Source organism: Myotis daubentonii, chromosome 1, assembly GCF_963259705.1.
Source record: "Myotis daubentonii chromosome 1, mMyoDau2.1, whole genome shotgun sequence".
NCBI lineage: Eukaryota > Metazoa > Chordata > Mammalia > Chiroptera > Vespertilionidae > Myotis > Myotis daubentonii.
Genome location: NC_081840.1, coordinates 79458021 through 79480447, shown reverse-complemented (window position 1 = coordinate 79480447; position 22427 = coordinate 79458021). Strand labels below are relative to the sequence as shown.

General features: G+C 47.6%; 2 protein-coding genes and 1 pseudogene across 2 annotated transcripts in view; all 3 read left to right on the top strand.

Moving 5' to 3' along the window:
• The window catches only part of LOC132241153 (granzyme B(G,H)-like), a 99332-nt gene that overhangs the window by 27397 nt on the left and 49508 nt on the right, over positions 1-22427 (top strand). The window lies entirely within an intron of this gene.
• On the top strand, positions 285-3571 carry LOC132228099 (granzyme H-like). The gene is made up of 6 exons (XM_059683987.1): positions 285-418; positions 788-914; positions 1906-1988; positions 2448-2577; positions 2751-3008; positions 3347-3571. Exons 1-6 carry the CDS (start codon positions 285-287, stop codon positions 3506-3508), a joined length of 894 nt encoding a protein of 297 aa, XP_059539970.1. The 3' UTR covers positions 3509-3571.
• LOC132241179 (granzyme B(G,H)-like) lies at positions 16923-20256 on the top strand (annotated as a pseudogene).

The window sequence follows — 22427 nt, the reverse complement described above, 5'->3', positions numbered from 1 at the left end:
AATTTCTCTCCCTGCCCTTTTCTGCCCTCCTCTGAGCTCAGGGCCTAGCTTGGCCTCCAGTCTCCTGTCTGCCCCTATTTCTCATCCCTGCTGACCACTGAGCATCTTCAGAGTCCACCAACCCTGCGCCCCACAGACCACACTGGTCTGAGCTCCCACTTCTGCATATCCCTCCCACCGAGGACACCCAGAGTGCCCAGGTTCCAGCAGGGCCTGGTCACTGAGTTGCCACCCAGCTTATGTCTGGCACAGGGTGACTGGGGGACCAGGACTGTGTTGGCCCCATGCAGGGCCCTGGAGGACAGGGTGTCAGGGTGTCTGCAGAACACCTGGCCCCATCTCTCACTGGGCAGAGCCAGCTCCACCCTCACATCCAGCCCAGTGTCCCCACCATGTGCTCAGAGTCCACTGACTGCTGGTCACTCTGGAGCCTTAGTACCCTGCGGCCTGTTCCTCACTGCTGGCCTCAAGGCTCAGGCTGCATGCTGGCCACCATGGGCTCTACCTGCCTTTTCAGTTAGAAAGGGCTGCTCTCTGCAGTAGGACTGGAAAGCAATTTTTCTATCAATCAATGAACAAATGCTTATTGTACACCTACTAAGTGCCAGGCATTGGGAATGTACAGTGAACATAATACAGGTTCTGACATCTGAACACAAGTGAAACTGACAGTGTTGACTTTTATCTGAATGTAATTTCCTCTTCCTCCTTCACATGAACCCACATTGCCCAAAAACTTGACAACACCGTGGTGTGACGCACTCAGAGAGGGCCGTGGGTGATAAAGGCCAGAGAACCCTGGGCTCAGAAGACCAGGAGGAAGCACCGGCAGCTCTGACCTGGGCAGCTTCCTGAGGAGATGCAGCCATTTCTGCTCCTGCTGGCCTTTCTTCTGGCTCCCAAGGGGCAAGCAGGTGAGTGACTGACCCCCAGCAGAAGCCCAGTGCCATTCGGTACTGGCACAGCCCTGCTCATATGCTACACTCAGACACGTCTGGCCCTGGACCATCCCCAGGTGCTTTTTCAACTCTAGATCCCACCTCCCTCAAAGACCAGCAAGACTAATGCTGAGCGACAGCAGCAGGGATGGCAGGGCACAGGGCTGCTTCTGAGGAGGGCCTATGGGTGCTCTCCCCGTTCCTTGCCATCTAGAAAATGGGCTCTTTTGCAAAGGCATCTGGAAGATGGTTGGATGCTCAAAATGAGAAATAATTCCACAGGAAATCATAGCTTGGCAAAGGGGATAGGCTTCCGTAATCAAAGCAAGGCCCATAACATTCTAACTCAATGTCTTAAAATCTATCCTCAATCTCTACCCTCTTCTCCAAGCTTTGTAAAGGAGCAGGAGATCCAGTTGATCCCAGAGTTGGTGGCTTCCTGGTCCCCTGAGGCTGGATTAGTCTCTAGTTCTCTCAGGTAATTTTTTAGTCCCAATGTTCTGAATAGTACAAACCAGCTGGAGCTCCATGAGTCTGGGAACAAAAAGGGAGAGAGAACCAGGGATCCTGAGGGTAAGAATTTTCCAGGATCTACAGGCACTAAACTGCTTGTTCCAGACACAAAGCCCATTGCCCACATGCATGGCTGCAACAGGAATGAAGGTATCAGAACTGCTGTTCTCTTTGTCAGAGGGAGTATCTCAGTCTCGTGGGTCAAGTCACGTAGCAAGCCAGGAATGTTGCCCAAGGAACCTGCAGGACGTCTCCTTGTTTATGGCTGATGACTGCAGACATCACTATCTGCCACCCAAGTCCTCCCCGCCTGCCCCTGTCCTTCCCAGTCTTCCCCTCTCCAGCCTCTGGCTCCATGGGCACAGCAGGCACAGTAGAATTTTTCTTGCAGGGGAAAATCATCGGGGGTCATGAGGTCAAGCCTCACTCTCGTCCCTACATGGCATTTCTTCAGATCAGTATTCCTGGCAGAAAAAGATGTGGGGGTTTCCTTGTGCGTGAGGACTTTGTGCTGACAGCAGCTCACTGCTGGGGAAGGTGAGGAGCGCAGCCTGGGCCCCACCCTTCTGCAGGCACCTCACAGGGAACCCTCTTCTCAGGGGCTGCAGACCTAGGGGCACAGAGGAGCACTTCAGAGGACAGGTCAGCTTTGGAAAGACAGGGACAGGTCAATGCAAGTGGCCTGTTGAAGACTGGAGAGACTGATCACAGGGGCTTAGGAAGGAGGCCAAGGTTGTGCCACAGAGGCCAGAAATTCACAGTTTTGCTTAGAGAACGGCAAGCTCAGGGTGTGACTGAGCACCCAAGATCTGCTCCAGGAAATGACACCTAGCCTGAGCTGCCACCAGCACAGGGCACAGGCATGCTTAGTGCCCAGCCCCAGCCCCTAGAATTCCTCCCCACTCCAATCCTGCACTGCCCCCAGCTGTCCTCTTTCCTTCCTGGCCCCTGGGATGTATCTGCTGACTCTCCACGTCCCTGGCTGTCTCTGTGCAGATCCATCACAGTCATCCTGGGCGCCCACAACATCATCAAGAACGAGAGGACCCAACAGGTCATCCCGGTGAAAAGAGCCATCCGCCACCCAAACTATCATCCCAAAGTCAATGACATTATGTTGCAGCAGGTAGGACTCATCCTTCCACTGGCTCTTGCACACCTTAAGCCTGGGGTTTCTCATCTCCTGTGACCTCCTTCCTGTCATTCCCCCAGGTGTGACCCCTTTCCTTGTCCAGGGCTATGACTGTCCTGGAGTCCCTGAGCCCTTGCTCGATGAGAACTCCTGTCCTCTGCCTTCAGATGCAGAGGAAGGCCACCCTGACTGCCTCCGTGAGCCTCCTCAGGCTGCCCAGGAGGGGAGAGCAGGTGAAGCCAGGGATGGTGTGCAGAGTGGCCGGCTGGGGGCGACTCGACCTGAGCACCAGCACAGACACTCTGCATGAGGTAGAGCTGGAAATCCAACAGGATGAGCAGTGCATCTCTTGCTACAGACGCGGTTACAACAGAGCCACAGAGATCTGTGTGGGGGACCCAGAAAGGAATCAGTCTACTTTTAAGGTGAGATCTCCAGCATCATCCATGCCCAGCCCTAGGCACACCCAAGCTTGCAGGCAACCTGGCGCAGTGGGAACCAGCCATAGCCCTATGTCCAATCTCTGGTCCTGTCTCTCCGGTGAGCAGAGAGGCTGTCCCACAGCCACTGGTGGGCAAAGGCTTCCGAGAGGGGGAGAAAGACCACCAGAGTCAAATGGAAAACCCCAGGCCTAGGGAGGAGACAAGGCCTGCCCTGACCCTGATCTCCCATGCAGCTCCTAACAGGGACCACACACCCCAGAGCAGCAAGGAGGGCAGGGCAGGGCAAGGCCCAGCTGAATGTCTTCTCTCTCTGCCCACAGGGCGACTCTGGGGGTCCCCTCATGTGTGACAACATGGCTCAGGGCATTGTCTCCTTTGGGAAAAAATATGGGAAAACTCCTCGTATTGAAATGAAGGTTTCCAGCTTTCTGCCTTCGATAGAAAGAACAATGAGACATTTCCAACTGCAAGGACCAGACTGAGGCACCAGGAATTGATCTATTCAGCTCCTCTTGGGTGCAGCCCAAAACTGCTCTGTGCAGAGAGGTTGATGGGAGGCTGCCAGTCTCCAAATAAACTTGCATCTCTAGAGTGGAAGTCACTGATTCCTCCTGTGTTCACCAAAACATGTGTTAGTTACCTGCTGTGTGTGCGGCAACCATCTGTTCATATCTCCTATCTGTTGGAGCTTCCCCTTCATGGACCGCACCTTCCATGTCTAGAATAAAATTCATGCTGCCTTGCTACCCACTCCTTCCCAATACTCCTCCCAGTGCCAACTCCCCTGTGAGGCCTAATGACAGCTCCATCAGGAAAATGGGAGACATCTGCCCCCCAAAAGTGACCCGCTTCTAGGGGACCCTCTTAACTCATCCACATTGCCCTCCTACTTCAAGCCACACTTACACCCTACCCCACGCAGCCCCAATGCCAATATGCAGCATAAAAGAATCCAGAAATTGGATGGAGGGTCCTGTAAGAAGCTCTCAGGTAAGGGGCCACTTCTCCACCCAAAGATAAATTGGTGGGAAGATCATGGAAAGGTATAGCTCACCCCATGCAGCACTCCCCCCACCAATCAGAGCAGATTGAGAAGGTCAGGAAGACTTTGATTACTCCCAGGCCCAGCTCGAGTGCCTGGCACAGCCCTGTCTTGAGCCCAGAGCCCAGTGCAGCCCCTGGTGTCCTGGCAGCCCACCCACCAGCAGCCAACACTGACCTTGATGGTGCTCTTTCATCTCGGTCTCAGCCAGCCTCTCTCCACCTCCCAGCGTGTGTGTGTGTGTGTGTGTGTGTGTGTGTGTGTGTGTGTGTGTGTGTGTGACGGTCTGTCTGTCTCTCTGTATCAAAAGGCAACCCAAATCTTTATTATATGACTAGGTTAAGAACAGGAATCTCATGTTAAAACATACAACTTCAGAAGGGCAGGCTAAAAAGAAGTACTTTACTAAACATCTGCCATTGATAGGTGTGCTTCCACTTTGGGAAAATGTCTTTTGGGTATAAAAAGTAGTACATATTCATCCAGAAAAATAGTTAAATGTGGAACATGTAGATAAGAAAATGAAAATTACCAAGGCCTCCACCACGCACAAATCATCATCACTGATCCTTCGGCATGTTCTCCCACACTTCCTCTATGTGTTCATTAGGTGCTGCTCCTTGCACAGAACTGGGGTTGGGCTGTTGAGAACTCATAATGCCTCCCTTTCCATTGCTCTACCTTCCGTGGTCACACTGGTGAGAGTGTTGGGATAATGTGTTTGCAAATGTATGAAACTGCTAGGCCAGGGACCTCAGAGACAGGGTTCTCTGGACACTGGAGCCAATGAACAAAAGTCTAGGACTTCTCTTCAAAATGGTGGGGTAAGAGAAGCCCCCTGTGTCATATAATATTAACATTTACAAAGGAGATTCTAAATATTCCAAAAATAAGAAATTGGAGTGGTGGTAAAAGAAGAAAGGGAGCTACCATTTGGGGTATTTGGGTGTGTGCAGGCCACCAGGTCCTCAGGCGAGTCCACCCTCTACCTCACACCACCGAGCACACCCTTCCCCATAGCTCTTCCCTTCTCATACCCCAGCCACAGATTCTCACTGCAGCCGATGTCAGCTTCTCAAGGGCAGGAGCCACGTCTCTCATATGCCTGGACCTGGCCTGTTAAATGATCATTCGTGATTTCATCTGAATGGAAAAGAGCCAGGAGCCCAGACAGGGAAACAGGCTTGGTGTAGTCGCTGAGGGACTCCTGAGGTTCTAGCCCCTGCTGGCTGCAGCCAAGGCCCTCATGTTCTTATTCCTTCTTCTTGCACCTTGTGGCTTAGCAGTGGGAGTGCAAATGTGGTGACAGTGCCATTGTCACCAAATCAAGCTTGAGAACTTCCACAAACACCTGGTGTGATGACACCCAGCAAAACTAGAGGGGCACAGTCAAGAGGTGCGGGAAGTCACTGAGCCACACTCACTGCTCCCCTCAGGGGTTTGTGTCTAGACACAAGAAACACCAGCAGCTCCGACCTGGGCAGGCCTTTGAGGAAGATGCAGCCACTCCTGCTCTTGTTGGTCTTTCTTCTGCCTCCCTCCCTCCTCTAGGCTGGGACTGGTAAGTGACCATCCCCATTCCAGAAACCTGAGACACTCCCCCACCCCATCAACCCCCTGTCCTTCTGACCCTTCTGCCCTGCACAGGCAGGGACTTGTCCTCCATTTGCACCCAGGAATTCTGAATGCCTGGTCCCATCCCACCCCAGACTAACAAGTCTGATGCTGGACAGACACTCAACAAGGATGGCCAGGAGGAAGGTGTGCACTAAAAGCTTCAGCAGCTATTAGCCTCTCTCTTATCACCTAGAAAATGAGTTTTGTGGAGAAAAGCGTTTGACAAAAGATGTGAAGCTACAAAAGACATTAATAAAACCCCTCACTCACCCTAACTGGTTTGGCTCTGTGGATAGAGCATCAGCCTGCAGACTATAGGGTCCCGAGTTTCATTCTGGACAAGGGCACATGCCTGGGTAGGGCTCGATCCCCAGTGGGGGCTGTGCAGGAGGCAGCCAATCAATGATTGTCTCTCATCATTGATGTTTATATCTCTCTCTTCCTCTCCCTTCCTCTCTGATAATCAATAAAAATATATTTAAATAAATAAATTAATTAGTTAATTAAATAAATAAATAAAACCCCTCACTCCAACCCAGAAAAGGGCACCTCAGACAAACCAGCTACTGTCATGGAAGCTGGACCCTGCTTAAGAACCAGTTCAATTTCTCAGGAGGTGTAAGTTGGCTGCAGTCTCTCACCTTCCACTGCAGTGAGCAGGTGTCACAACAAAGTTCTCTGGCACAAGAACACACCACACCTGGTCTCCCCCTCATCTTGAAAGTGAATGCAGGCCATGCCCAGGAGAGGAGCCAGGTGTGACTGATCTGAGATGTGGCTGGATGACTGCACAGAAGCTCCCTGGCTGCCTTGGCTCCGCCCCAGCCTGCGCTGCCCATGTTCAGCCCCACCTGCCCTGCTTCCCAGGCCCTCGGCTGCTCCACTCTCTCTGGCTGTGCCCTCTCCCATCCCTGTGGCCTTGAATCCCATCAGACATCAGTCAAAAGCTAATTGGAGTCCATCATTCATGCAGCCAACAAACGTTTACTGAGAACCTAGGATGTATTAGGCACATGGAGTAGATTACTAAAAACAGCACCAACACAGGCTCAGGGTATCAGAAGACACACTGAGATCTGTTCCATCCGTTGGGGCTGCACTATCTGCAAAACAGGCCATGTCTCCTCCATACGTGTGTCTGAGGAGGACTTGGAGAGCAAGCACTGTGCCCCTGTTCTTAGAGGGGGATTCTGAGGCCTGAGGTTCAGAGAAGGTTACTGGGCCACCGCTGGACCTAAGAGACCCACCCTCCATTGTCTTTAGGGCACCTGGACCACCCACCTCAATAGCCTCCTACCTAAGCCTTTCCTCCTGACCACAGACACTGCCAGTCACCCACCTTCAAGCCTTAACCTTCAGAGGGGACATGAAGCCATGCCCCACTCCAGCTCCTACATGGCCTACATTCAAATTCAAGATGAGGAGACCAGTTGTGGTGTATCCTTGTGAGCGTGAACTTGGTCTGGACAGCTGTTCACTTCAGTGGAAGGTGAGAGGCTACAGCCAGGCTACAACTCCTGAGACCCCTACAGGGACCCTGTCTTTCATCCTGGGAGCTGCAGCCCAGGGCAGCTCCCCAGGATCCTGGTATCAAGCCCATGAGGCTTAATCAGAGGAGCCCTCTGAGATCATGACGGAGCAACAAGAGGCTGAGAAATAGGACAGGTAAGCTTTGGGCTCAGAGGGTCAGAGGTGACAGCAAGTGATGTAGTTGAGAAGAGAGGGAGGGACCACACTGGGCAAATAAAGCTGCAGTGGATGATGAACGATGCATTAGAGTCAAAATGTAAGCACAAGCGATTTTGTGATATTTCTTGAGTGTACGAGAGAGCTCCCAGCTCCTTAACCTCAGTGTCATTAAAAAGCAGAGTCACTCAGCCCCCTGGTTCCTGTGGCCTCGATTTCCCCTACCCTGCCCCAGCTGTCACCTGCCCTTTACCACTCCTAGGCTGTATCTCCTGTGACTCTACCCCCACCCCCATCCCCCAGACCCCACTCTGCTCTCAGTGCACGTCAGGCAGTGTCACCTGGGGGCCCACACCATCAAGGAGCAGGGGAAGACCCAGCAGGTCATCCTGGTGAAAAGAGCCATTCACACCCAAACCATAATGCTAAGAGCTTCTCCAAAGACATCATGTTACTGCAGGTGAGGAAACCTCCTGCTGCCCTTGCAGTTCTGGGTCCTCATTCTTCCTCCTCTCACTGTGATGTGTTTCTTTATTTCTTCCTTTCCCGGCTGTCTGACCTGTCCCAGTGGTTCAGGGGTGAAGGAAGACACTGCAGCTTCATCTCAGTGTCCAGGCCCAGAGGCCATGGGCAGACCTGGACTCTCTTGCCTCTTCCCCATCAGCTGGGGAGAAACATCAAATTGTCTAAAGCTGTGAAGCCCCTACAACTGCCCAAAGGACAGGATGGGTGAGGCCAGGACAGGAGGGCCCTGTGGCTGGCTGAGGGCCCATGGAGATGGCACTCTACCAACCACTCTGCAGGAGGTGGCCTTTCAGAAAAATTAGGAATGCAAACTCCACTTCCCCAGATACCACGGCAAGGTCACCAGATTGGGGAAGGACAGGAGAGGAAGACTGGCTTTGGAGTCAACTTTCAGCATTTACCTTCACAGGTCCCAGGAGATAGAACTTGGGAAGCTCTGGGGTATGGGAGTGGTCATCTCTTCATGCCTCGTCCTGAGAGTTTGGACAGTCTGGTCCACAAACCCAGTCTTTGGTGTTTTCCCCTGGGTGGATCAGGGCTGGAGGTGAGGAAGAATCAGTCATCTCACAGCAGTGTTATCCCCAGAGTGCTGTTATAAATATTTCTTTTTCTTTCTTTTTTTTTTTCATTTGATTTACATATTACCATTTTATTATATGGGATAAGCCATTGACATAGGTTTAACAGTGAAGATTATAGTGTTTTTGTTTTGTTCTGTTTTTTTTTTATTTTTTTTTATTGCTTAAAGTATTACAAAGGGTATTACATATGTATCCATTTTATCCCCCCGCCCTAGACAGTCCCCTAGCCTCCCCTATCACCCAGTGTCTTATGTCCATTGGTTATGCTTATATGCATGCATACAAGTCCTTTAGTTGATCTCTTACCCCCCTACCTCCTGCCCCCCAACCCTCCCCGGCCTTCCCGCTGCAGTTTGACAATCTGTTTGAGGCAGCTCTGCCTCTGTATCTATTATTGTTCAAAAGTTTATAATGGTCTCTATTGTCCATGAATGAGTGAGATCATGTGGTATTTTTCCTTTATTGACTGGCTTATTTCACTTAGCATAATGCTCTCCAGTTCCATCCATGATGTTGCAAATGGTAAGAGTTCCTTCCTTTTTACAGCAGCATAGTATTCCATCGTGTAGATGTACCACAGTTTTCTAATCCATTCATCTACTGATGGGCACTTAGGCTGTTTCCAGATCTTAGCTATGGTGAATTGTGCTGCTATGAACATAGGGGTGCATATATCCTTTCTGATTGGTGTTTCTGGTTTCTTGGGATACATTCCTAGAAGTGGGATCACAGGGTCAAATGGGAGTTCCATTTTCAGTTTTTTAAGGAAACTCCATACTGTCTTCCATAGTGGCTGTACCAGTCTGCATTCCCACCAGCAGTGCACAAGCGTTCCTTTTTCTCCACATCCTCTCCAGCACTTGTCGTTTGTTGATTTGTTGATGATAGCCAGTCTGACAGGTGTGAGATGGTACCTCATTGCTGTTTTGATTTGCATCTCTCGGATGATTAGTGACTTTGAGCATGTTTTCATATGTCTCTCGGCTTTCTGAATGTCCTCTTTTGAAAGGTGTCTATTTAGGTCCTTTGCCCATTTTTTGATTGGATTGTTTATCTTCCTTTTGTTAAGTTGTATGAGTTCCCTATAAATTTTGGAGATTAGGCCCTTATCAGATATGTCATTGGCAAATATGTTTTCCCACACAGTGGGTTTTCTCGTTGTTTTGTTGATGGTTTCTTTTGCTGTGCAGAAGCTTTTTATTTTGATGTAGTCCCATTTGTTCATTTTTTCTTTAGTTTCAAGTGCCCTAGGAGTTGTATCAGTGAAGAAATTGCTTCGGCATATGTCTGAGATTTTCTTGCCTTTGGATTCTTCTAGAATTTTTATGGTATCCTGTCGTACATTTAAGTCCTTTATCCATTTTGAGTTTATTTTTGTGTATGGTGTAAGTTGGTGGTCTAGTTTCATTTTCTTGCATATATCTGTCCAATTTTCCCAACACCATTTGTTGAAGAGACTATCTTGGCTCCATTGTATGTTCTTGCCTCCTTTGTCAAATATTAATTGAGCATATTGGTTCAGGCCGATTTCTGGGCTCTCTATTCTATTCCATTGATCTATATGCCTATTCTTGTGCCAGTACCAGGCAGTTTTGAGAACAGTGGCTTTGTAATACAACTTGATATCTGGTATTGAGATCCCACCTACTTTGTTCTTTTTCAGGATTGCTGCAGCTATTCGGGGTCTTCTTTTATTCCAGATGAATTTTTGGAAAGTTCGTTCTAGATCTCTGAAGTATGCCATTGGTATTTTAATGGGAAGTGCGTTGAATTTATAGATTGCTTTGGGTAGTATGGACATTTTAATGATGTTGATTCTACCAATCCATGAACACGGTATGTTCTTCCATCTGTTTATGTCTTCCTCTATGTCTTTTTTCAACGTCCTGTAGTTTTCTGAGTAGAGGTCTTCTACCTCTTTAGTTAAGTTTATTCCTAGGTAGCTTACTTTTTTTGGTGCAATGGTAAACGGGATTGTTTTTATAATCTCTCTTTCTGAAAGTTCACTATTGGTGTATAGAAATGCCTCAGATTTCTTGGGGTTAATTTTGTATCCTGCTACATTGCCAAATTCATGTATTAAGTCTAGTAGCTTTTTGATGGAATCTCTAGGGTTTTGTATGTATAATATCATGTTGTCTGCAAATAAGGACAGTTTTACTTCCTCTTTTCCAATTTGGATGCCTTTTATTTCTTCTTCTTGCCGAATTGCAATGGCTAACACTTCCAGTACTATGTTGAACAGGAGTGGTGAGAGGGGGCATCCCTGTCTTGTTCCTGTTCTTAGGGGAAATGGTGTTAGTTTTTGTCCGTTGAGTATGATGTTGGCTGTGGGCCTGTCATATATGGCTTTTATTATGTTGAGGTATGATCCTTCTACTCCCACATTGCTGAGAGTTTTTATCAAAAATGGGTGTTGAATTTTGTCAAATGCTTTTTCTGCATCAATTGATATGACCATGTGGTTTTCTTCTTTCAATTTGTTTATGTGATGTATCACATTTATTGATTTGCGGATATTGTACCATCCTTGCATCCCTGGGATAAATCCTACTTGGTCATGGTGTATGATCTTTCTGATGTACTGCTGGATCCGATTTGCTAAGATTTTGTTGAGGATTTTGGCATCTATGTTCATGAGGGATACTGGCCTGTAATTCTCTTTCATTGTGTTGTCTTTACCTGGTTTTGGTATTAGGGTGATGCTGGCTTCATAGAATGAGCTTGGAAGTGTTCCTTCCTCTTGAATTTTTTGTAGTAGTCTGAGGAGGATAGGTTTTAGTTCTTCCTTGAATGTTTGGTAAAACTCCCCTGTGAAGCCGTCTGGTCCTGGGCTTTTGTTTGATGGAAGCTTTTTGATGACTGCTTCAATTTCTTCCATAGTTATTGACCTGTTGAGATTTTTAGATTCTTCCTGATTGAGTTTTGGAATGTTGTATTTTTCTAGGAATTTGTCCATTTCCTCCAGGTTGTCTAGTTTGTTGGAGTAAAGCTGTCCATAGTATTTTTTAACAATCATTTGTATTTCTGTGGGGTCTGTTGTTATTTCGCCTCTATCATTTCTGATTTTATTTATTTGGGTCCTCTCTCTCTGCTTCTTGGTGAGTCTGGCTAGAGGTTTATCAATCTTGTTTATCCTTTCAAAGAACCAGCTCTTGGTTTCATTGATTTTCTGTATTGTTTTTTTGGTCTCTATGTCATTTATTTCTGCTCTAATCTTTATTATCTCCTTCCTTCTGCTCACTCTGGGGTTTTCTTGTTGCTCTCTTTCTAATTCTTTGAGTTGTAGAGTTAGATGATTTACTACCATTTTTTCTTGTTTTTTGAGATAGGCCTGTAGAGCTATAAACTTCCCTCTCAGGACTGCTTTCAATGTGTCCCATAGGTTTTGGATTGTTGTGTTTTCATTGTCATTAGTTTCCAGGATGTTTTTAATTTCTTCTTTGATCTCATTGGTAACCCAATCAATATTTAATAGCATGCTATTCAGCTTCCAGGTGTTTGAGTATTTTGGGTTGTTTTTATTGTAGTTTATTTCTAATATTATGCCATCGTGGTCTGCAAAGACGCTTTTTATGATTTCAATCTTCTTGAATTTGGGGATACTTTGCTTGTGACCCAATATATGGTCTATTTTTGAATATGTCTTATGAGCATTTGAGTAGAATGTGTATTCCCTGGCTTTGGGGTGAAGTGTTCTGAAGATGTCTATTAAGTCCATCTGATCTAGTGAGTCATTTAGGATTGCTGTATCTTTGCTGATTGTTTGTTTAGAGGGCTTATCCAGTGCTGTCAATGGTGTATTAAAGTCTCCTACTATGATTGTATTGTTGTCGATCTCTCCTTTGATATCTTCCAGGAGTTTTTTTATGAATTTGGGTGCTCCTACATTGGGTGCATATATGTTTACCAGGGTTATATCTTCTTGTTGTATTGATCCCTTTAGTATTATGAAGTGGCCTTCCTTATCTCTTGTTAAGGCCTTCACTTTGAGGTCTATTTTGTCCGATATAAGTATTGCTACCCCAGCTTTCTTTTCCTTTCCATTTGCCTGAAAGATATTTTTCCATCCTTTCACTTTCAGTCTGTGTGAGTCCCTTCTAATTAGGTGGGTTTCTTGTAGACAGCAGATGTATGGGTCATGTTTTTTTATCCATTCAGCCACTCGATGTCTTTTGGTTGGAGCATTTAGTCCGTTTACATTTAAAGTTATTATTGAAAGGTACTTGTTTGTAGCCATTTCTTTTTTTGTGTGGCTGTTTTCTTTCTGAGCTTTTTATTTCTTATTTTTATACCAGTCCCTTTAGCATTCCTTGCATTGCTGGCTTGGTGGTGACAAACTCCCTTAGCCTTTTTTTGTCTGTGAAGCTTCTTATTTCCCCTTCAAGTTTGAATGATAGCCTTGCTGGATAGAGTATTCTTGGATTCAGTCCTTTGCTTTGCATCACTTTGTAAATTTCAGTCCATTCTTTTCTGGGCTGATGTGTTTCTGTTGAGAAGTCATTTGACAATCTAATGGGAGATCCCTTGTATGTAACTTTCCGTCTCTCTCTTGCAGCCTGTAAGATTCTCTCTTTGTCCTGAACATTTGCCATGGTGATTATGATGTGTCTTGGTGTGGGTCTTTTCGGGTTCACCTTGTTTGGGACTCTCTGGGCTTGTGTGACTTTTTTCTTCCCCACCTCAGGAAAGTTTTCTGATATTATTTCTTCGAGTAGGTTTTCTAATCCTTGTTCATCCTTCTGTTGTTCTGGTACTCCTATTATTCGTATGTTGTTTCGTTTCATGTTGTCCCAAAGCTCCCTTAGGCTCTCCTCCTGTCTTTTAATTTTTTTCTCCAATTGCAGTACATTTTGGGTGTGTTTTGCTTCCTTGTCTTCTAATTCACTAATTCGGTCCTCCGCTTCTCCTAGTCTACTGTTGATACTTTCAATGGAGTTTTTCATTGCAGCTAATATCACTCTTCATTTCTTCTTGGGTCTTACTTAGGTTGTTGATTTTTTCATCTGTTTCTTCTAGCTTCTTCCATATGTTATCGATTTTTTCATCTGTTTCTTCTTGCTTCTTGCAGAGGTTGTCGATTTTTTCCTCCATCCGGTTTATGCACTCTAGGATCCTTATTCTGAATTCTTTATCTGTCATGTTGCATGCCTCTGTATTACTTAGCTGCTTTTCTGGAGAGTCCTCCTTCTCTTTCCTTTGGGGGTTTCTTTGTCTACCCATGTTTGATCTCACTGACATATCTAGACGTTGAGTTGTTCAGTGGTTGCTCCCTTGGTGGCAGTGACTCCTTGGTCTGTGGTTGCTCTTCGGGCGGTTGCGGTGGCAGCTGCTCTTCAGTTGTCAGCAGCTCCTCTGGTGGGTGCTGTTCACAGCTGTGGTGGCTCTTCTGGCTGGTGGGGCGAGGTTTCACGTACAGCTGCTGTTCCTCAGCAGGGGATGTGGTGCTCAGGAGGTTGCTGTTGCTTGGATCTGCTGCGTTGATTTAAAGGCACAAAATACAACACAACAAGGCACCACGTACCAGGCACTATACACAAATATATTCACGATATTAATAACCCCAATTAAAGGTGACCACCTGAATTAAGAGAATTAGGGGATAAGGAAGAAGGAAGAGAAAAAGGAAAAGAAAAGTAGGGACCAAAATGGGAGTGCAAAAATGAAATTGGGAAAAAGGAAGGGGGAAAATAAAAGCGAGAAGAGAAAAGAAGAAAAAAAAAAGAGCGAAAAGAGAGAATGAAGTGGAAGAGGGGAAGAGACTTTTTATATGAGGAGAATACTCCTATAGAACAGCCATTAATCCCAACAAATTCCAGCAACAGCTCCCTGGATATGAATGCAAACTAGAAACAACCAATAATATAACGATGAAAATAGAATGGTGAACACTGATCCCAAAATAAAATAAAGAGAAAATAAAATGGCACTTTAAAAAATGGTAAAATGGTAGCAGTAATAATACTGGTTAAAAATAAGAAGGTAGTAATTAAAAGGGTAAAATCAGGTGATGGAAAAAGAAGAAAAGAAAGAAAAAAAAAAGAACAGAAAAAAAGAATGAAAAAAAAATTTGGTTTCTTAGTTAAAAAGTGAAAAAAGAAAAAAAAATTGCAGTAGTGAAGGTCCTTCGTTTCTTCTATTCTTCAGTGTGGCTCGCCTTAGACCTTCTAGGTATTCAGGAGAGTGTTGAGTTTCCCTGCGATATACTGTTCCTCTGTGTTGTAAACCACAGTCCTTATTTTAAAGCATGCCGCATTTATTTCCCAGACTGCCTTATTTTGTGTTTAGCAAAGAGTCAGTTTGTGGGTCAGCCTCTGGGTGGCAGTGTTCTGGGGTTGGCCTCTGAGGCTATAGGGCCTCTCTGTCCAGTGGAAGTTCACTGCCCAGAGCTGACTGCGTAATAGTTAGTTACCGGCGCTATGTTCCAGTTTCAGGTTTTCAACTAAGGTCTGAGACAGTAGAAGCAGAAGAGTCAGTCTCAGCAGAAAAATGCCAAAATTGGAGCTGGACAAAAGAAGAAACAAGGACATGACCAGAGGCTGATGCCTAAGCTGCCTTAACAGACACCTGTGCTCTCTGCAGGATGCAAGGCCAACTTTTCTTAATGAGCATATTTACCACTGTCATCAGAAAGGTTCTTTATTTTGTAAATGCCTACTACAAGGCAGGCTGACTTAAACAAGGAGAGGTTTGGAGTGTAGGTGGTATGACAAGGAAGACGTTTACACTGAAATTATATATTTTGATACATAATATTCCTCATAGAAAAATTGTAAAAAACAGAAAACGTAAAGGTGGACGTTTAAATTACCAGACACTAACCACTCAGAGGTCAGCTTAGTTGACCTATGAACAGAATTGGGCCAAGGCTGTTTAGAAGCAACAGTCCTTCACTGTGTAGTGAGCTCATCAGCATAATTTGCTTAGCAAGTGTGAGCCTATTGTGTGCCAAGCCTGCTCTAGCAGAAGTGTGGCTCTGAACAGAGCACAGAGGATACTGAAAGGACAATTATTGCTCTTTGGTTGACAAGCACGCTTTCTCACTTCATTTGATATGGACAATTTAGTAACCTGAACTTCCCTCGGGGAAACAGCCCTTTCCACTCCTAGTTCATGTGGTTTGGGTGGGACTGAACCCAGCCAATGCAAAGTAAGGTTGACCTAGGCTAAGCCAATCAGTGGTTCAATTACAATGGCGACAATGATTCCCTAGGCCAATACATGTCAAGGACAGTACTTTTGTTTAAAATGTTGACAAGACAGATGGAGCATTTGTAAATAAAACCCCTCAGGAGGAAACTGTGATGATGAATGGATTGCTATGTCAGTGTAGTAGATGGTGGTGATACTCTATTCCTCCCCTTGCATCACTCTACCATGGCCTTTCCCACTCAGTACTCTGCTCTCTTATGTTTCTGTCTCCCCCATCAGATGCTCAGCTCTTTCTAAAGCAGCGATTTTCAACCAGTATCCCACAAGAACTTTTAAAACATGCAATACCAGGCTACTTAGTCAGGGTCACTAACCTATATTCTCTTAAGTCATCAAATAAAAAGATGTCAACAGACTAGATGGCATGGCTCAGTGGTTGAGTGTTGACCTATGAACCAGGTCATGGCTCAATTCCTGGTAAGGGTACATGCCCAGTTTGCAAGCTCAATCCCTAGGGTGGGGCCTGCAAGAGGCAGCTGATCAATGATTCTCTCTCATCATTGATGATTCATTTCTCTCTTCCTTTTTCTTCCTCTCTGAAATCAATAAAAAATATATATTTTAAAAAATGACAACAGTCAACACAATAGTTATCTGGTGTGAATGCCCTGTCTTGCCCTATAAACATATGGGCCATATAATAAAGTTTCATTTTATTGGTCACATTGCTAATATGGTTGTGTGTGATTAGTTAATTTTTGGTACCAGAAATTCTTATATACAAGGATAGGCACCTGATATATTTTTTTTAAGTCACGTTGGAGCAAAAAGGATATTTAATTACTTTTTTTAAATCAATCAAAAGTAAAACTATTTTTTTGTGAACTCTGCAAAAAATATATATTTGGTGTGCCACAGAATGTTAGTAATTAGTTCATGTGCCATGAGATGAAAAAAGTTGAAAATCGCTGCTATAAAGGAAGGAGACACATCTCCACTATGTTTGGCCATTGGACAGAGAAGGGCCTAAACACATGTGCGAAAGAAATTACCCTTATGGACTTAGTAGCATGGAGATGAGGCACTGGGAATTCTATGAATAGGGACTCAGGTTTCTGGGCTCCAGTACCTCCACTGATCAATACCACATGCCACAGGCCCCACCTTGAACCCTTGGGTTCCTGTTTGGGGCTGGAGTCTGCTTAGGGTCTGCTCTGAGTCATCAGCTGTGGGTACTGATGTGGTCACTGCATACTTCTCACACAACCACACAGAGACCATCATCAGGCAGGAGGTGTGAGGGCGGGGATGCTTCATAGAAAACCTTCTCAGATGAAGCACTATAAAACCAGAGGGGGACTCAGGTAACAGAGCCCACCGACACTTCCTTCCTCTTCTGGGCGTGCAAACAGAGCACAGAGAACCACCAGCAGCTCCGACCTGAGCAGTCTTCCTGGGAAGATGCAGCCACCCCTGCTCGTGCTCCTGCTGGCCTTTTTCCTACACCCCTCGGCAGAGGCAGGTGAGTGACCATCCCCACCCTCACAGGCCCAACCCATCCCACATTAGCACAGACCTCCTGGCCCTCTGCACATCCCTGACCCAGCTCTCCACCAGGAATGCTCTGAAGCCCAGCTCCCATCCCATCTCAGACCCACACACATGATGCTGGATGAGCTACAGGCAGACATTACAAGACAGAAGCCTATTCTCAAGAAAAGCTGGGGGGCACAATGCCCTCCCCAGACCTTACCTGTGCCAGGTGGAGAGTGGAACTTCCTAGAAGTGCATGGCAGAGGCTGGGAAACTGCAGAGGACAGAGCATCCTGGCTTCCATGTCTGTGATGAGACAGGTGCTGTCCTCAGGGCCTGCTTAGGAGAGAAGCCCAGAGCTCAGCAGACCCCACAGTTGGTGGGGTCACTGTCCCCAGAAGACTGCTGTTTCCTCTGCTCCATCTCAGTCCCTTTCTCCAGCTCTGTTTTTATCCCCAGGCCTTTAGCAGGTCCTCTCCTTAAAGGATGAGCCAGTGAGGTTGGCAGCCCCAAACTTCTCTGCTTTCCAGAATCCCACAGCACTGGCCTTACCAACCCAACTCCAGAGGCCCATTGGGGGCCAACCCTGCCAGGCAGCTAACAAACACTTACCGGGAACTCCTCATGTGTCAGCATCTAGATCCCTTAGCTTAAGTCCTAGACACTGCAAAGCACACTGCCCTGGACATCACAGCACCACAGGGGCCTCAGAAGCTCACCCAACACCAAGCGAAGTCAGGAGAGGAATTTTCAGGAGCCTCCAGGCCTTCCCTGTTCCTGAGTCCTGTATTCTCACCTGCAACTATGTGCCAGGCAAAGTCACAGACCCAGCCTGCTGCTGTTCCCTTTTCCAGATGAGAAAGTGGAGGCCCCTCACTACCTACTCACTACCTACTCCCAACTCTATGCCACCCTAGGCTCCCAAGTGGCCAGCCATATAAGTCATCAAGCCAATGCCTGCCTGGTGCACTGGGGGGGGGGGGGGGGGAGTAGGGGGTACCACAAAAGTACAACAGAATTTTCCTTCAGGGGAGATCATCGGGGGACATGAAGCCAAGCCCCACTCCAGACCCTACATGGCCTTCCTTCACATTCGAGATAAGGGGGAAAAGTCCAGGTGTGGCGGTGTCCTTGTGGGAGACAACTTTGTTCTGACAGCTGCTCACTGCAATGGACGGTAAGGGACTGCAGCCAGGCTACACCTCCTGAGACCCCTAGAGGGACCCTGTCCTTCATCCCAGGAGCTGCAGCCCAGGGCAGCTCCCCAGGCTCCTGGTAACTCAAGCCCATGAGACCTCATCAGAGGAGCCGTCAGAGAACATGACCGGGCAATGAGAGCCTGAGAAATAGGACAGGTAATCTTTGGGCTCACAGGGTCAGAGGTGACAGCAAGGAACACAATTGAGAATAGAACAACCACACTGGCCAAATAAAGCAGCGGTGGACTATGAACACATGCATTAGGGTCAAAATGCAAATGCAAGCAATTTCATGACATTTCCTGAGGGCAACAGAGAGCTCCCAGCTCCCTGACCTCAGTGTCATTGAGAAGCAGAACCACCAAGTCCCTGGCCCTATGCCCTGCACCATAATCCCTGGGATCGATCTCTCTCCAAACTCACCCACTCTGTTCTCTGTGCAGCTCAATCACAGTCACCCTGGGTGCCCACAACATCAAAAAGCGGGAGAAGAACAAGCAGAAGATCCCAGTGAAAACAGCCATCCCACACCCAGACTATGATAAGCGTAAAATCACCAATGACATCATGTTACTGCAGGTGAGGAAACCTGCTGCATTTGCAGTTCTGAGATCTCATTGTTTCTCTTCTGACTGTGACCTGTCCCTTCCTCTCCTTCCACTGCAGTCACCTGACTAGTTACAGTAACTCAGGGGTCCCATCATGGTTTCCAGGCCCAGAGGCACTGGCTGACCTGGGCTCCCTTGCCTCTTCCCCACCAGCTAAAGAGAAACATCAAGCAAACTGATGCTGTGAAGCCCCACCAACTGCCCAGGGGCAAGGACCTGCCGAGGCCAGGACAGAGGTGCACTGTGGCCGGCTGGGGGCGGGTCACACTAAGCGGCCCTGGCTCAAACACTCTGCAGGAGGTAGAGCTGACCCTGCAGAAGGATGAGGAGTGTGAACACTCAAGGCGTAATTACAACAGGACCATTCAACTCTGTGTGGGGGACCCAAAAGAAAAGAAGTCTTCCTTTAAGGTGATACTGAACAGCTGCTCAGCTTGGCTATGGGAAGAGGGATGTCTGGATACAGACTGGGACCTGAGGAAGGGGCGGAATCCTTCACCCTCTAGGCTATGATCTTTCTCCCCAAGAGGAAAAGAGGAGAGCCACCAGAGCTGAGAGGAATAGGCCCTATGAGAGGCTACAAGGGCCTCTGGTCACTCTAAACATGGTGCTCCTCCAGATGGTGAATCTGTAATACTGGCCCACGCCGGGACACAGCAGTTAGATAACTATTCCCAGGGTGTGCAGTAGTTATACTTGGTGGCTTCCAAGGTAAGGGGCTCCTTCTTGGTTAATGGGCTCCTTCTCCATGCCAAGTGTCAGCCCTACCTACCTGCTCTCGGGTCCTTACACAGTAGGCTGCAGCCACAGTCCTGCAGCACCTTCATAGTCAGAGGATCAAGGACATGGGGGAGCAGAGGGAACTGCCATCTCAGGTGAAGTGAAGCAGTAACAATATCCAGGCTCAGGGGATCACAGGGACCTGACTGTCTGCTTATCTCCAAGGTGGAAACCATGCAAGGCAGCCTTCTCTGAGAGGGGCTTGGGATGAGGGGTCGAGGGCAGGACCAGGAGAAGTTACTCAGTTCTTCCCTCTCTCTGTCCACAGGGGGACTCCGGGGGGCCTCTCCTGTGTAGAAATGAGATCCAGGGCATTGTCTCCCATGGACCCAAAGATGGGACACCACCGGGAGTCTACACCAAAGTCGCCAGTTTCCTTCCCTGGATAAAGGAAACCATGGAAAGCCTCCAACTGCAGAACACAGACCATCTTCTCTGGAGCTAATCCAGGATCACACTGCGGGGAGGGAGGTGGTGCCAGCAACCAAATAAATGTCTCTCAGATGATTTGTTTATTCTTTGACCCTCATTCAGAGGCTCAGAAGGCCAATAGCACAATTCTTCTCTGTTCTATTTCCTCCTCTTCCCCTTCCCCCACCACCCCCCAAACCTCATGCAAAGCTGTTCCCAGCTCCTTCTGGGCCACACCTGCACCCACAGGGCCGGCCCTTCTGCCAGGGCAGAGAGGAGCACCATTAGGAGAAAACATGAATCTCTCAGGTCCTGGGCTCAGTGTGAAGGTCTTACTTCTTCCTCTGTGTTACGAGCTGAGAGGAAAGGACTAGCACGTGGGTGCTGGGCACCAAGCAGGCACAGCCTGGGCTGCAGCTCAGGAGGCCCCACCGCACAGGGGAGAGGAGGGCCCTCCTGAGCGGGTCATTGTTCTCCAGCAACCAGGGGGTGGCAGGGTGGGGGGCTGGGGGCTGGTGAGGAGAGACAGGGGTGGAGGAGGGAGGGAAGTCCTGAGAAGCTCCTCATTCCCTCCTGGGCTGAATTTCTCTCCCTGCCCTTTTCTGCCCTCCTTTGAGCTCAGGGCCGAGCTTCGCTTCAGGTCTCCTGGCTGCCCCTTCTTCACATCCCTGCTGACCACTGAGCATCCTCAGAGTCCACCAACCCTGCGCCCCACAGACCACACTGGTCTGAGCTCCCACTTCTGCATATCCCTCCCACCGAGGACACCCAGAGTGCCCAGGTTCCAGCAGGGCCTGGTCACTGAGTTGCCACCCAGCTTATGTCTGGCACAGGGTGACTGGGGGACCAGGACTGTGTTGGCCCCATGCAGGGCCCTGGAGGACAGGGCGGCAGGGTGTCTGCAGAACACCTGGCCCCATCTCTCACTGGGCAGAGCCAGCTCCACCCTCACATCCAGCCCAGTGTCCCCACCATGTGCTCAGAGTCCACTGACTGCTGGTCACTCAGGAGCCTTTGTCCCCTCAGCCTGTTCCTCACTGCTGGCCTCAAGGCTCAGACTGCATGCTGACCACCATGGGCTCTGCCTGCCTTTTCAGTTAGAAAGGGCTGCTCTCTGCAGTAGGACTGGAAAGCACAGTTTTTCCATCAATCAGTGAACAAATGCTGATTGTGCACGTACTAAGTGCCAGGTATTGGGAATAATACAGGTTCTGGCACCTGAACACAAGTGAAACTGACAGTGTTGACTTTTATCTGAATGGAATATCCACACCCTCCTTCACATGAACCCACAAAGCCCAGATTTCAGATTTTGCCAAAGTATTTGTGTTTTATTTCTACTGCTGGTTACACTCTGTTTGAATTGTATCACTTGGGTCTCTAGAACAGCATTGTGTGGAATTTGGAAATGACTTTAGTTCTTTTGTTTCTAGAAGTGCAGCCCCCAAACTCTTCACTGGCTCATGCTCTTCTCCTCGGGGAGAGGGCAGCAGGTGGGGTGCAGACAGGGAGGCAGCCTCATTTCCATGAGCCATAAAAGTAGCAGATATAATTGGTGACAGCATGGATGGACCCACAGGGTATTATGCTCAGGGAAATAAGTCAGACTGAGGAAGACCAATACCATATGATTTCACCTGTTTGTAGTATCTAAAGAACAAGTTAATGAGCAAACAAAATTGAAACGGACTCAAATAAGAAGACTTATAGTTGCCAAAGTGGAAGGGGTTTGTGGGACTGGGTAAAAAAAGGCGAAAATACAAATTGGTAGTTAGAAAATAGTGACTAAGATGCAAAGTACAGCATAGGGAACACAGTCAATAATATTGTCATAACTATGCATGGTGCCAGGAGGGTACTGGAAATATTGGGGGCAACAATTTGTAAAGTGTATGATTTTCTAATCACTATGCTATACACCTGACAGTAATACAAACTAATATTGAAAGTGGACAGTAATAGGAAAATACAATTTAAAACACAGTAAACGTAGCAGGCATGAATGTCACTGTGATACTGTTATAATTACCCCAGTGGTTAATTAATTGACAGGAATGGAGCAAAGGGAAGGCCTGATAATATAGGCATGACATTTATGCCAGACTGGAGTTCCACACACTCCAGGTCTGTTCCCCACAGATCCTGGGGGAAGGGAATGGACAAAGAAAGAATAGAAGCATGCCCAGTAAGTCTGAATGCCATAGGAGAGGTGGGTACTTGTCAGTCACACCTGAGAGCAGGTCATTGGCCAGAATAGACGTGGCCCT

What these genes read in the sequence shown, in the direction of transcription:
- LOC132228099 (XM_059683987.1), top strand. Translation starts at nt 285, where the DNA reads ATGCAGGGCCCTGGAGGACAGGGTGTCAGGGTGTCTGCAGAACACCTG. An exon ending in GCAGCTCACTGCTGGGGAAG is followed by an intron (nt 1,989 to 2,447) that starts GTGAGGAGCGCA and finishes GTCTCTGTGCAG; the next exon opens with ATCCATCACAGTCATCCTGG. An exon ending in ATGACATTATGTTGCAGCAG is followed by an intron (nt 2,578 to 2,750) that starts GTAGGACTCATC and finishes CTCTGCCTTCAG; the next exon opens with ATGCAGAGGAAGGCCACCCT.